Raw genomic sequence first — 16,349 nt, 5'->3', positions numbered from 1 at the left:
TTGAAGAAAAGATAAAATATGTGCATTGTTCAATGCACAACCATACATACATCATTTGTACAGCCCGACAGAAGATAGTGATTTATAAATAAATAAATAATAGCCCACTGATACTTTTTGCAGACTCCCCAGTGAAACGTGTTTTAATTTGCCTACTCATATCTGACAAGACACCAAATACTTTAATGGGTTTTTTATTATTACCGAGAGAATGCCAGCGAAGTAGGCGATTTCTGCCCCCACAACACGAATATTGTTAGCAGCCTGGGTATAATCAGGACCAGAGCCACCACCCCAGTCTACAACAATGCAGTTCACATCTTCCACCTGGAGCAGGGCCTGAGAAGCAGAAAGAACACAATGTTACTGAATTTTTACTAAGCCCATCTGCCCACTCAGGTGAAAAAAGAAGATCTGGAGTGACAGGTAGTGTCCTCTATATCTTCTCAAAATGTGGTTCATGTACCTCAATGGGGCATACATTAAATACGGGCACATCAAAAAAAGGGAACGGGTTACAGCCAAAATATGGTCTATAAGAATAATAAATATATTAAAATAACAATATTAAAAGGGCAAGGGGTGAAGCCGATATTTCGAAATATCGATTATAACAATGTTTTTTTTATTGTTTCTACATCTTTATCTATGATGGAATAATAGATATGTTAAAATAACAGTATCAAAAAGGGCCAAAATTGGTGAAGCCAAAATTGCAAAATATCATCTATAGCAAGTAAAATGGAAAAATATTTACAGAAGTAATGACGATAGTAAAATACTGGTAAATATTACCGATATTTTACTACACTTAACCACTTTGCATGCAGACCTTGTTTCCCACTTATTGACCAGAGCAGTTTTGACAGTTTAGCTATTTCCTTACTTAATCAGAAATAACTTTATCCCTACTTATGACACAGAAATGACATATATATATTGTTTTTTTCAAGACAAACTAGGCTTTCTTTATATGCCATTTTTTCTCTCAAACTATTTTGTTTTGTATTAATTTTAATGGGAAAACAAGAAAAAAAAATAGAAAAAACAAATTTCTCAGTTTTACCAATTCCAGTTTAAAAATAAAAAGTGCTGCTGTCGATAAACAACACAAAATATTGTTTGGCTATTCTTACCGCTGATCACAAAACTTAGATTATGTTCCTGTCACAATTTATGGTGAAGATATTTGATTCTGATATAATGCTGCAGAGTGTATTTTTGCACTATGAACTGAGAAAATAAAAGTATTTTTAATGGTAAAAATCAATCTCATTAGCTCAGGAAACATATTCCCGACCGTTCACCAATTAGTGCTGCATCAGATAGTGCCAGAAATGTGCACAGGAGCAAGCCCAATCCTGCACAGCACTGCTTCTGCTACAAGACGTATATCTTCTGACTCGTGGCTTAGATGAAGTCACAGAGGACGTAGATATACTGTAGTGGTGGATAAAGTGGCTAAACCTAACCCTACTCTCACACAGAACCACCTCTGACACCTAACCCTGAAATCTCTCTTCCTGACGCCTAACCCTAAAACCCACTAAAACCCATCTTCTTGATGCTTAACCCTAAGACACCCCCCCTCCCCCCTCCTGATGCCTAATCTTAAATCTCCCCCTTCCTGACGCCTAACCCTGAGACCCTCCTTCCTGATGCCTAACCCTAAAACCCCCTTTTCTGGTGCCTAACCGTAAAACGCCCCTCCTTTACCGCAAATAACATAAATACAAAAAACAATACATTTCCAAAACAAATTTCAGAATTTTAATTTACAAAATTATAATTCTCAAAACGAAAAATGTCAGTTGGACAGGCCCGGCACCCGTTATTTTTATTTATTACAAAAAAATCTAGATTCATGCCTTAGACAAGGCCAGATTTACTGTATACTTTATCCTCCCATAGGCCAAGTGTGTTGTGGCTAACCCTTCCTTGTGCAGCAGCGCCCCTTCCATTCCATGTGCAGCCTCCTCTTCCATGTGTTAAATCCATGGTCTGCAGCCCCTCTCTTTCATTAACTGCTCCTTTAGACATTGGCTTTCTTTTTTCTTGCTCCCTTTCTTTTATATGTATAAACCTTTTTCATGACCAGGTGTCCCCTGGGCTTCAGCAGCCCAAAGCCTGGGCCTTTGTCGCCTTTGCAAAAATCCAGCCCTGGTCGCAGAAATTGTTTCATATAAAAAAATAAAAATTAAAAAAAAGATGGTCTCATCATCTAGAACATAGACATAACACCTAATGGACGGGAATGGAGGTTAGGTTGGGCGACTAGATGAATATTAGTGTGACATTGGGCTTCTAAGTCTGTACATCTCAGCTGCCTCTATCTCAAAGACTTGTTTGTAAATTATTAGTACAGATTTTACGCTCTATAATTTAGCTCTGCTTACCCTGCACATTTCAGACAGCCAGGCGGCTGTTCCACTGCTGGTGAAGCCATGGGAGATAAAGCGGGTCTTCCTGGAGGTGCGGAAGTTGGAGGATGAGATGGTGGAAGGGTTAGTGCCACTGATCAACTAAAAGAAAAGGTTACAAGTCAATTACATTGGCTATATGAACAGACACATTAGTTGCTATGATATCAACTCCCCCAACCCTGTAAACCTATCAATCTGCGACTGCCAGAGCCAGGACAAGGTCCTCCAGCAACCAAGGCTGAGACACCAAAGTGCACCCCTCCATCCCTCACGCCTCAGCTGTCACACACTGATTACCCAACACCTTCATCTTTCGTTATCTGGCTTGCAGTCACTGCCATGTATCCCCTTTTGTTATTTCTCTCTGCTTCAAACACAATAGGGGGATGATAGCTGAGTGAGTTGTGCGCCCCCCTCCTACACTGTGCCCTGAGGCTGGAGCCTCTCGCCTCGGCCTGGCGACTGCCATGTAGTAATCTTAGGATGTACTTTGCTCCACAATTTATTTTCTAAAGTTTAAAATAAAACCACATACTGCATACACAGATGTCCACATCAATATTAGTCATGTGCATAAATGATTATCCTGTGCATAAATGATTATCTAGCTTATTTAGATTTTAAACAACGGTTTACACTATATCCCTTCAGAGTGGACTGATGTCTTCCTTTAGCAAAGTAGTAATGAAAGTCATGTATAGGTGATTTGTTTACTATTTCACATGACAGGCTGCACTGACCATTCACAGTAGACTAAAAAATACTGAAACTCTTTGTGCTGTGTTTATTGTTGATAACACCCACAAGGCAACAGTTCCCATGAAGGCAAAAAAAAAATGTGCAGCACAAATCCACTAATGTTAAGAGGTAACAGTGGATGTATTCAATGGTTTGACATGTTATCTCAAGGGGCAGATAGTGCCTGATCCAATTTTCTTTTTCTCTTAAGTTTTCTCCTAGGTTATATTTTTGCACCTTGACCCATATGCAATTCTTTTTTTTCACTTGAGATTTCTCCCAGGTGATATTTTAGCAACTGGTAAGTAAAATGCATTTTAAAGCAGTAGGATCAGCCATACTATGCCAGGGAAAAAAACACATATATAAGTAGATAAATACTTGATCTACTTACATACTACATGTATTGTACTGTCCACGTTTCGATTTCAGTGAATGTTATGCAGAGTTCCCCAACCCTGTCCTCAAGACCCACCAACAGTACATGCTTTGCAGGAAACCACAAACATGCACAGGTGGGGTAATTAGTGTATTAGCAGAGCTGATTACCTACCTCTGTGTACCTCCACAAAACATGCACTGTTGTTGGGCCTTGAGGACAGAGTTGGGGAACTCTGTTATATTGTAAATGAAGAGAATTCTGTTCCTAGTGGGAACCAAGTCTTTTGCCCACAGTTTAGGCTAAATCCTGATGTCATTTCTGCCCTCTAGTTTTATTTTCTCCTCCAATTGCTGAGTCACCTCAGCCTTGCTTGTAAACACAAGTTAGCAGGGGATCATGTTTCAGATAAGCAGCTAGGCAGGGAAATAAATGGAAGAGGAGGAATATATTATAGATTAAAAGAACCCCAAGCATGCAACTGTTTGGCACTGACTACTAAAGGGCCATGTGATAAGTATAACTCCAAATCATAACAGCAGAAAAAGTTTTGAAAGTTTTGAATGCAGGATTAGCATCTGTATCACTTAATACACTCAGACCAGTTGCTGTTGAAATTTGATTTCATGGTGACAATCCCGCTTTAAATCCCCAGCAAGCAAAAAAATACTCACTTTTAATAGTAGTTTTTCAAGTACTTTTTGATAATTTTCAATTATAAAATGCTGAAAAGTTATTTTAAATACAAGATGTAAAATTATCTCATATGAGAAAACTCAGGAGAAAAAGTATTTAAGAAATGGCAGTAATTCATAAAAAAAAATTGATTTATTTGACTTTTTGGAAGCTTTCACAAATATGTTGAACCTAAAAATACTGATTTTCATTAAGACTTATCAGCTGTGTATATGGCCCTCAGTATCACAGTTCTTTCTGTATTGGAGGACTGTACTACTTCTCAGAGAGTTAAATAACCACAGTGGGAGAATTATAGAATGGCCACCACAAAGTTTATAAAGTTGTACTTTTGAACCTCCAACAGGCAGTTGAAGGTTTCTCACCTGGTAGCTATTCTGGTTGCTTCTGGTGTAGAGAAAGAATCGAGTGTTGATCTTTTCTGGGGTCCAGGGTAACTTTGCAAGTGGTCTTTCGGTAGTGCCTGAATAGGGCTTGGCATCAGAAAAACAACCAAGTCTGTCATAGCACACCTCAGCGCCTGCAAGTTTACAGAGTATATATTAATGGGTTAGTTCAACCACAACCATACAAGAGAATTAAAGTGGGCCTGAACTCTTGTACAGGACAGAAGGACAACAGAGAATTGCACCCTGTATGTATTTAGAGAGCTTAGCCTGTCTAATTCCCCCTAATTTGTGTCTAATCACAAATTGTAATTTAATTTCTCCCCTTTGTTACCTGACTGCCATGGTAGATAAGCTCATTTGAAAGCTCAGGATGTTAAAAATGTGTGCTTCTATGAATCAGAAAGTGGAAACAGTGCAGATTTATTTTAGGAATTGTATCAGCTGTAACAAAGAAAGTATTTCTCTTTAAAGCTTAATATGCTGTTGCGCATCTTTTAGAGCAGAGAGGACATTTTGAGTTCAGGTCCGCTTTAAAGGTTTTCTGGAGTCACCTTAGAGGTTACATGGCATTGGCTCAATATTATTCAGTAAGGTTTTAGGAAGATATTGCTACAGGACAGCACAACTCATTGGATGTATCATTCATTATTGCTAATGAGAGATTTATCTCATGTCAAAGCCAATGTAATTATTATTATTTATTGTATTTATAAAGCGCCAGCATATTACGCAGCGCTGCACAATAGATAAATGGGTAACATACAAGGTAGGACATACAGAAAACTCACAACAAAACAAGATCATGCAAATGATTTGATAACAGTAGTGTCATAGGTCAAAATAGAGACTGTTCTAGTCCACAAGAGGGGTGATTGACAGACTGCATAATCAAGCTGGATACATTAGGGAGGAGGGCCCTGCCAGAGGCTTACAATCTAAAGGGTGGGGGTGGAGACAAAAGGTGCATCTGTTGAGAGGGTGTCTAACAGAATGTGTTATGGTGCTGGTGTAGTGGGGTATGCGAGCATGAAAAGGTGAGTCATGAGAGCTTGTTTGAAGGTATTAAAGGTGGGGGCGAGTCTGATGGCTGGTGGGAGCGAGTTCCAGAGAGTGGGGGCAGCCCTAGTGAAGTCTTGCAATCGTGCATGGGACTGAGATATGCGTGGTGCAACTAAGTGCAGGTCATTGGAGGATCGGAGGGGGCGGGCTGGTATGTGCCTGTGGACCAGATCAGAGATGTAAGTCGGACAGGTCTTGTGCACTGATTTGTAGGCCAAGCACAGGATTTTGAAATTGATCCTAAAGCTGATGGGGAGCCAGTGTAGGGCTTTACAGAATCGGAGTTGTAGACGCACTGCGATGAGAAGAATGTATTAGTCCGGCTGCTGCATTCATTACCGATTGAAGTGGGGCAGTACGGTTAGAGGGGAGGCCAGACAAAAGAGAATTGCAGTAGTATAGGCAGGAGATGACAAGGGCGTGGATGAGGAGTTTAGTGGTGTCAGGGGACAGGAAGGAGCGAATCTTGGAAATCTTGCGGAGGTGGAAGTTGCAGGATCGGGCAAAACTTTGTATGTAGGGTGTAAAGGAAAGTTCAGAGTCTAGAGTAACGCCTAGACAGCGGGCTTGGGAGGTAGGGCGGATGGTACTATTTTCGATAGTGATGTGTAGATCTGGGAGGGGTGCAGCTGTGCGGGGTGGGAGTATCAGAAGCTAAGTCTTGTCCAGATTAAGCTTCAGGAACCTGGCGCCCATCCAGGAGGAAATGGATGTGAGGCAGGCGGAGACTTTGTCCATGGTAGAGGAGGAGAGATCTGGGGTGTGGAGGTATATCTGGGTGTCATCGGCATACAGGTGGTAATTGAAGTACCAGACGACAATGGAGGAACAGATAACAGTGTAATAACACTCAACACCACATGCTATTTAATGTAGTTCTCTGATCCTATTGTTTTCAAATGATGGGGAAAAAAAGCATAGGGGCAGTGGCGTAGCTAAGGAGCTATGGGCCCCAGTGCAAGTTTTACATAGGGGTCCCACAAGCACTCTATACATAGAAATTGATATAGCGCACCAAAACCTGCCAAAGACAACCACAGTGTCACTCAGAGGTGCAAGAAGGGGATGGGGGACAGTTTGTTAATAATTATTAATATTCAAAGCATGTATAGAAGTGATTATTACAAGCACAGGACCAATAAAGAGCTAATACTGCAGTTGAGGAAGGGCCCTACAGGGCCTCTCTGGCCCATGAGCCCTGATGCGGTCGCTACCACTTAACCCCCTATTGCTACTGCATAGGGGTCCTCTGCCAGATGTTTTGGTAGCCCACCACCCAAGCCAAATAGAACACAACAATAGTGCAGGTTTCTCTTAAAACTCATACACATTGACCTTTGTCTCCCTGTGGGGAGAAACACATGATCCCCTTGGGCGACATCACTGAGCCCTGCTGCACACACGCGTTAACTGTGTAACTGATGATGCGCTATGTTGCTATGTGGGAGGGCGGGGATGACAAGCGGCGCATGTGTGATGTCACACGGTGAACGGGGTAGCGGCGTGAACAATGGGATAGTTCCTGGGGTTGAGTAGATCTATCTAGCAGATCGCTCTCGGGTTGGGCGTCGGGGGCAGTACACACGCCTGACTGTCAGCTGGGGTGGTCAACATCAGTCCCCTCAGCCAACTTAAAGCAGATCCGAGAGGAAAAACTAACTATAACAAGTAACTTGTCTATATATCTTATCTAAAGTTTAGATAGTTTAGAGTTTACACAGCATATCTAGCTGCAAACTGCTTCAACAGAATATGACTATTTATTCCTGTGATACAATGAGGGCAGTCATGTTCTGTTTGTCACATTGTCACAGGCTGAGGGCTGGAGATGCTATCAGCTTGCCTGTGTGTAAATTCAGTCCTCTCTTCTCCTCCCTCCTCCACTCTGCCTCTGAAATCAATGGCTAGTAACCTCCTCCTCCTCCTGCCCAGACTAAGCTCCCATAAGCCCTTGCTACAGTGCCAAGACACAAAAGGAGCTGTGGGCGAGGCTTGTTTAGTTTATAGGGAATTAGAGTATTAAAACAAAACAAAAAAAGTATTTGGCTTGAGGAATGCCCTATAAACGATATGAAAGGAACACAATTATGCAATGAGTAAAAGTTTATCTCGGATCCACTTTAAGTCAGGCATGTGTACAAGGCTTTAGCTGTAGTTACCAGTCCCCTATCACTAAACCCAACCCAATTCTCTCCACCCCACCAGCACACACACATACACCCACGCACAGGCATTAAATTAATTTAAAATTGGTGAAAAAGCTAATAAGGCATTGGGCATACAACAAACATCAGTAATTATGTACCCTTCTCACACTCATACATACTGTACCTACAGATTCACTGCATAACAGCAGGTAAATTGCATTCCATTTAAAGACAGAGGTAGAATGCTGTATTTTTCTGCAAAAAATGTATAAGCCAAGGTAACCACTTTTCCCTCAAAAACCAGGAAAAAGTGATTGACTCACGTATAAGTCCACTCCCCAGTAGACAGTTGTTCCCCCAGTACAAGTCAGCCCCCTTCCCCATAGCTAGATGTGCCCCAGGATCATACAGGTTTGTCTCAAGAAGCCACTAGATGGTGGTATAGATATGAGACACAGCGATTGTCATAAAGGAAGAATCCCTGATCATAGCACGTTGACATGTTGCTTGTACACTCCGCTCCACATGCCGGGGGACACAGGTATTCTTGAACAGCGCACTCTGTACACCATGTTGCGGGGATGGTGGGCATGGACACAGCAGGGAGGCAGCTGGCAAGAGCAGGATCACTAGCGCACAATCCTTACGCTCCTCTGTCATTAACAAAACCTGCTCCACCATCTGTTTTGCTCCACTGACTTGCATATATACGCCGAGGGGGCAACTTTTCAGCACATTTTTTTATGCTGAAAAATTAGGCTTATATGCAAGTATATATAGCAATCATAAGACTGATGTTCCATTTTTTCCAATTTTTTTTTTTTCGATTTCCAGTTTTTTGTTTTTTTTGTACATTTTTTGCATTATCTGATGAAAAAAAAATGACAATCTTTTCCTTGAAAATTGGAAAAACCGAAAACGGAAAAACGGAAATTGGCATGGGTGAAATTTGGAATTTCCGCGGAATGGGAAATGGGCATTTCCGACCGTCCCTAATAAATAATAAAAAGGCTTACCAATGTGCCAGTAGTCTTAACAGGGCTAGCAGAGATTATACCTGCCCTCAGGGTTTACACAACATATAGTAACAAAACACAGAGACTCATGCCCTACCATTAATGATATCTAAACTGGGGAAATGTGCTAGGGGTGTGACCAAACTGCAAACAGCACACGCCATTAACCCTTTGCATAATTATGCATACACAGAGTTTCAAATCCGTAATATCTGCAAAAATGCATTCCATTCAGTTTACAGCATCTGTCCATAAAATTTGCCAATTACAACACCTGGCTAGTTCACACTACAAGAGCTTTTCTAAGCGCGTTGTGATTTTCTAAAAATGCCCCATAGCATTGCATTAGAAAGATCTTGTCAAATCATTAGCACTTAAAAAGCTCTAACAGTGTGAATTAGCCCTAATGACTACAATTTACAGTAGGGAATGCAGAAGAGAGAAAAACATGTTTGATCTTTCCCTTGTACTGTGGTTTCCGCCCACATCCCAAAAACATACACACTGGTAGGTTCAATGACTTCCTCCCTAAACTGACTACAACATAGAAGGGGTAGTAGATCATGGCTGTGCTTTGAATCCTACAAAAGCAAAGTGCTTTACAAATGTTAGCATATTGTTGTCTACCTTTAACAGCACCCAGGAACACGACACCGATTATCCAGGACAGCCACATCTGTAAGAACAAGAATACTGTACAGATTAAAAGGCCCATTTACAAAAGGCGTGAATTGTTGGTGTATTTTTCTCAGGTTTTCAATATTTTACAGGACGCTGGTTATAAAGGCAACTTAAAGGACAACTGAAGTGATAGGGATATGGAGACTGCTATATTTATTTCCTTTTAAGCAATACATGTTGCCTGGCTATCTTGCTGATCATCTGCCACTAATTGTTTTAGCCATATACTGTAGCCTTAACAAGCATGCAGAAGATTAGGCGTTTCTGACATTATTGTCAAATCTGACAAGATTGGCTGCATGCTTGTTTCAGGTGTTTGATTCAGACAATACTGCATCCAAATAGATTAGCAGGGCTGCCAGGTAACTAGTATTGCTTAAAACTAAATAAATATGGCAGCCTCCATATACCTCTCACTTCAGGTGTCCTTTAACTTATAGACTCTCTAAATAGATTGCAAGGCAATATGAAGGCACTCAACGGGAGAAAAAGAAGTTAAGAATCAGAATGTAACTCCTCAAGAACAAGACAAATAATAAGATTTGAAGTGTTTATAAAAAACATTCTCTGCTTTGAATATACATTTAAATGTAATCATGAATAATAATTTAATTTAAATGTAATAAGTAATCTGATGGAGAACATTACAGTGTATCTGCAAGGAGTCTATAAATCTGCTCTGTTTCCGTGGGTTTCCTATGGATGCTCCGATTCCCTCCCACATCTCAAAAACATAAATATGTTGAGTTTATTGGCCTCTCAGCAAAAAAAGTAGTGGCTCTAGGATGCAGTCGATATACTATCAATGCCCAAGTGTTCTAAAATGAGAAGGTACAAATAATGTCTAAGTAGCTGAGTAAACATTTTTCTACATATCGTGTTAAATATCAGAGGCAAAAGCTTTAATTCATTGTGTGTAGATTTTAGCTACGTTTGGAATGTCTCATTTGCAGAGGTATGAAGCTCTGCAGTCTGACATGCTAAGAACAGTGTAATACTGAAGCAGATTATTTGAAAACAGGTATCAGGTTTCACCCACTACAGTATTACAAATGTTTATGTTGCACATAACATACATTTCCTCTGCTCTCTGTGAGAGAAAGCTCTGCCTGTCTCTGACTGAGCTCTCTGCACACACAGAGTTAACAGATACACTGTGAGAGAATTTCCCCCCTCCCCTCATGGCTTAGTCTGCCCTCAGAATTTCAGAAGACTACCATCAGAAATATGGGAAAGGAATTAGATAACAGTAAACAAACAGATAAGCAGTGAAATGTATACACCAGTACTTAGCAGCACTTCCCAAACAATTCCTATCTCAATTGAAAAAAATATGTGAATCGATAGTGTTCCTTTAAATAGTGACTTTTCTGAGGGACAGTTAATGACATGAATTGTTCGATAAACCCTGTAAAGCACTGCAGAAGGTGTCAGCACTATATAGTAACCTGATTTCTCCTCCTAATTTGACTCCTAATTGTTTTCAATCTTCTAAATTAAGAAGATAAAAAAAAAAACTCCCTGCCCCTAGAATAGTTCTGAAAATGTGTAATTAGACTTAACCACCCTGGCGTTCTATTAAGATCGCCAGGGTGGCGGCGCAGCAGTATTTTTGGATTTTTTTTTTAAACCATGTAGCTAGCCTAGCGCTAGCTACATGGTTATGAGTAACACAAAACTGAACACAAAATTACGGTTTAAATTATGATGAGACATTACAAATTACGCCTAAATGAATTACAACTTTTCAGAAACGTACAAATCAAAATTTCGGGTTATTATTGCTAATTGCAATGGGTAATTATGAAAAAGCTACATTTTGGCTCATCACTAAGACAGATTAGATAGATAGATAGATAGATAGATAGATAGATAGATAGATAGATAGATAGATAGATAGAGGCAAATATATAAATAGAAAACATAGGACAACTACAATTTTACAATTACAATTTTGTGTCATAATTGCGATGGGTAATTATGAAAAAGCTGAATTTTGGCTCATCACTAAGAAAGACAGAAAGAAAGATACTATCCCTTTGCCTTGTATGCTAGGCATACAAGGCTCGATTTTGCCGCTCGATTCCGCGCCCGATCATTTTCCGTGCTCGAATCTGCAGGCGATTCTCTTGTCTTCCGCTTGTTTTTCTTATCTTTTCCCATTGTCCTCCATGCTGAATCGAGCGCAGAAACGTTCGGGCATCGAACATGTCGGAAATTATCTATCGAGCCATCTAAATGTCTCAGTGTGTTCCCAGCATTAGATGCACCAAGTTCAACACATCACAATAATCACATCTGAATTCACCTATCTTGGTGGCCAGTGCCACTTCTAAACTTTTGTATTGTTCTGGCTTTGTTACATTTAGTGTACAATCATCATGGAATTGGGGATTTAAGCCTAGAAGTCTGACTTTGCTAGCTTTACCGATCGCTGTCCTATTGCTGCATTTTTGTCTCTGCAGGGTCACATCTGAAGTGCTCTAGACTTACCTTCACCTCTGCTGAGCTGCAGACAGCTGCCAGACTTCCCAATGTATATATGGACACCCTCTCTTAGGAGGGCGGAGGCAACACAGAATGATTCTCTTATAAATCATTAAAAAGCATCAACTGTTACTGCAAATATGAGTTTGTTACAATGCCAGGATCAGATACAGAAGATAGAAGAGATAATTTTTGATCTGATATAGAAAAAGAACAGATAACAAACTACAATAACAAAATAAAAATCTCCATTTGTTATATTATTTGAAATATGCTGACTGTTCTTAAAGGACCACTCTCGCAAAAATCACATACAAATTAGAAGTACATTTCTTCCAGAGTAAAATGAGCCACAAGTTACCTTTCTCCTATGTTGCTGTCACTTTTAGGGCCCGTTTCCACTATAGCGTTGCGGAATCGCCAGCGAATCACCGCAGGCAAATCGCATGCGGGTGCGATTCCGCATGCGTTTTTTGCCGCGATTTCGCATAGGTAAGGCTGTATGCGAATTTAACCATGTCACTGCCTGTGTAAATTAACATTAATACCTATGCGAAATCGCGGCAAAAAACGCATGGGGAAAACGCATGCGATTTCCCTATTAAATACATTGCGTGCGATTCGCCTGCATTCCACACGCAGGCGAATTCTGAGGGCCCTACCCTGCAGATTTTTTCTGCACAGAAAAACGTGCGGGGAAACGCACAAGTGGAAACAGTCCCATCCACTTGTACTGACTGTGCGAATCCGCATGCGGGCAACGCATGCGGATTCGCGATAGTGGAAACGGGCCCTCAGTAGGTAGTAGAAATCTGACAGAACCAACAGGTTTTGGGCTACTCCATCTCTTCATGGGGGATTCTCAGCATGGCCTTTATTGTTTATAAAGACACTCCCTGAAAAGGATTTATACAAAGATGCTGGCCAGACTCGCTGCTTGCTGCACACTTTTTTGACAGTTGGACGGAGCAACTGCCATTCACTAAGTGCTTTTGAAAATAAAGAAAACCCTAAGAACCCTATGAGAAGGTAGGCTACTCCAAAACCTGTCAGTTCTGTCAGATTTCTTCTACCTACTAGAAGTGACAGCAACATAGGAGAAAAGTAATTTATGGCTCATTTTACTCTGGAAGAGGTGCACTTATTTGATTGTGTTTACATCTATTTTAAATTTTACTTTTTTCATGAAAGTGGTCATTTAAAGTGTACCGGTAGTGGAAAAAAAGTGCCCCAAATGTATATTTCCTCAATAGAAGCCTCTGGATAATTATTATTTAGTATTTATATAGCGCCAACACATTACACATCGTTCTACAGAGTATAAGGTCTTGTCACTTAACTGTCCCTTAGAGGAGCTCACAATCTAATCATTACCATAGTCTATGTATGTATCATGTAGTGTATGTATTGTAGTCTATGGACAATTTAGGGGGAAGCAAATTAACTTATCTGCAGGTTTTTGGGATGTGAGAGGAAATCGTAGTGCCCAGAGGAAACCCACACAGACACAGGGAGAACATACAAACTCCATACAAATAGTGACCTGCCTGGATTTTGAACCAGGGACCCAGCGCTGCAAGGTGAGAGTGCTAACCACTACGCTACCGTAGTATCGGTCATTCTAGCACCCTTTTTTGAAACGCGCCTATTGGACTAGTAAGATATAATGGTTGAGAAGGTTTATTCACATATTAAAGTGGAACTGTACACTAAATGTTCTGTTGCTACTGAAATAGTAAGAGAGATTTATCGCAAGTCGACAGGGAGATATTTACAAATTCGTTTGTATGTTTTATGTTATTACGTGCATTTCATGGGATTTCTATGTCAAATTCGGATGCATGGCAAAGCATTGGTTGGAATTTTAGCTTAAAGTGCTAGTTAAAGTGTACCCAAGCAGACATGTGACATGATGAGATGTGTATGTGCAGTGTTCTGTTTTTTTCTTTTTCTTCCTAAGAGTTAAACATTAAGGTATGTAAATGACAGATTCTCTCTAGTCAGGACTTACGGTATTATAGCGTAATCCTCACTGATAAGAAATGACTGCAATAAAGCTCTTTCCTGGCAGAGAACATCGTCTGAGTGCAGGGGATATTATCTATCATTGTCCGTATATTGTAAAAGCTTTCCTCAACCTGATTTACATTCTTAAATTTATCACAGCTGGTAATACCCAGGGTTGTTCGGATACCCCTGATCACGAATACGAGTGAGCACAAGCATGACACCGCTAGAGATGTCACGAACCTCCGATTTTCGGTTCGGAACCTCCGCTGAAGGTTCAGTTCGCGAAAAAGTTCGCGAACCGCAATAGACTTCAATGGGGAGGTGAACTTGGAAAACTAGAAACACTTGTTTCAAGGGGTCTAACACCTGGACCCCCAAGTGGCGGAGTGGTATACATGCCAAAAGTCCTGGGGGAAAATCTGGATTTGACGCAAAGCAGCGTTTTAAGGGCAGAAATCACATTGAATGCTAAATTGCAGGCCTAAATTGCTTTCAAACATCTTGCATGTGTATATGTTATGGCCAAAACCAGAAATCGGCCAATTCTAGAATTGGCCGGCCGTTTCTAGAACTGGCCGATTTGACGTCGGCCAAAGTCCAAAATGCTGGGAATTTCTGACATTGGCCGGCCAGTTCTAGAAACGGCCAAAGTCAGTCGGCCAAAGTCCAAAACGCACAAATCCCAGAACATCCTGGGTCCTGTCCAGCACCGTGAATGGCACTCGGAACTTCCTCTCTGCTCTGAAAGATGCAGCATAATAATCTTTTTAAAGAAAAGCATTTCTTAGTTACAGCTGATACAAATCCTGCAATAAATCGGCAGTGTGTCTACATCCTGCTTTCTTGGGAGCAGACATATTGATAACATCCTGTGCTTTTAAATTAGCTGCTCTGCTGTGGCAGTCAGGTGACACAGGGGAGAGATCAAATTACAGTGGTGATTAGTCATAGATGAAGGGGGCTTTTCTGGGTGCTTTGCTGGGCACTTTGCATGGCTGTGGGTGCTTTGCTGGGGGGCTGTGCATGGCTGGGGGTGCTTTGCTCGGGGGCTGTGCATGGCTGGGGGTGCTTTGCTGGGGGGCTGTGCATGGCTTCAGGGAGGTGTCTTTGCTGGGTGCTTTGCATAAATGCAGGTGCTTTTCTGGGGGGCTGTGCGTGGCTGTGGGTGCTTTGCTGGGGGGCTATGCATGGCTGGGGGTGCTTTGCTGGGGGGCTGTGCATGGCTTCGGGGAGGTGTCTTTGCTGGGGGGCTATGCATAAATGCAGGTGCTTTTCTGGGGGGCTGTGGGTGGCTGTGGGTGCTTTTCTGGGGGGCTGTGCGTGGCTGTGGGTGCTTTTCTGGGGGGCTGTGCATGGCTGTGGGTGCTTTTCTGGGGGGCTGTGCGTGGCTAGGGGTGCTTTGCTGGGGGGCTGTGCATGGCTGTGGGTGCTTTGCTGGGGGGCTATGCATGGCTGTGGGTGCTTTGCTGGGGGGCTATGCATGGCTGTGGGTGCTTTGCTGGGGGGCTATGCATGGCTGGGGTGTATTTGATGGCTGGAAATGCATGGTCGGGGGGGGGGGGGGGGCTATGGGCTTTGCTGGGTGCCTTGCATAGCTGGGGGTGATTTGCTGGGCTGGGGGAGCTTTGCTGCAGACCTCCAATCAGGGCGACCAGAGAGGTGGAGAAAGGCAGAGCAGCGCAGCGCACTCGCTACCCGCCCGGACCCATACACTTCATATGCGGAAGTGTTCAATGACACTTCTGCATTGAAGTGTTCGGGTCCTGCGGGTCTCGCGTGAGCTGGCAGCTGCTCTGCCTTTCTCTGCCTCGCTGGTGCGGTCGCCCTGATCGGAGGTCTGAGTAGCGGGGGAGGAGAGGGGAGCTGAGATTTCTGGCGGTGGGGAGAGGAGAGCAGCTGGCCGGCAGTAAGGGGGACTTCGGGACTTGGCCGGCCGGGTGAAATCACAACGCGTTCTGGCCGGCCAAAGTCCGATAATCACACACATTTCTTACTTTGGCCGCATGAGCCGGCCACTTCGCATTCTGACCGGCCAGAACCCGAAGTGGCCAGACTTCGGGTTCTGGCCGTAACATATACATCAATCAGGGAGTGTAATTAGTGTACTGCTTCACACTGACACACCAAACTCACTGTGTAATGCACTGCAAACAGCTGTCTGTGTTGTGACGGCCGTGGTGGACTACTGCACAGTGCACAGTGCGCACCATGGCGAGATTGCTCTTCCTCACTCAGTGATGTCTGGTTAGGTAATGTCTGTCTGCCTTATCAACTTTTGATGGTTCTTTCTCTACCATTGTTAAAGCTTACATCCATTTTTTTTG

General features: G+C 42.2%; 1 protein-coding gene across 2 annotated transcripts in view; it reads right to left on the bottom strand.

Moving 5' to 3' along the window:
• The window catches only part of LOC137535979 (pancreatic triacylglycerol lipase-like), a 54,285-nt gene that overhangs the window by 13,858 nt on the left and 24,078 nt on the right, over positions 1–16,349 (bottom strand). For both annotated transcript variants that reach the window (XM_068257883.1, XM_068257884.1), the window contains exons 2-5: positions 9,475–9,523; positions 4,602–4,756; positions 2,397–2,522; positions 205–339 (exon numbers count right to left, since the gene is read on the bottom strand). In XM_068257883.1, coding sequence (XP_068113984.1) covers positions 205–339; positions 2,397–2,522; positions 4,602–4,756; positions 9,475–9,523 — 465 coding nt within the window. The remainder of the gene's footprint in view (positions 1–204; positions 340–2,396; positions 2,523–4,601; positions 4,757–9,474; positions 9,524–16,349) is intronic.

The sequence above is a fragment of the Hyperolius riggenbachi genome, chromosome 10, assembly GCF_040937935.1.
Source record: "Hyperolius riggenbachi isolate aHypRig1 chromosome 10, aHypRig1.pri, whole genome shotgun sequence".
NCBI classification, from domain to species: domain Eukaryota; kingdom Metazoa; phylum Chordata; class Amphibia; order Anura; family Hyperoliidae; genus Hyperolius; species Hyperolius riggenbachi.
The sequence above is the reverse complement of the archived record's forward strand: the minus strand, read 5'-3'. Positions and strand labels throughout refer to the sequence as shown.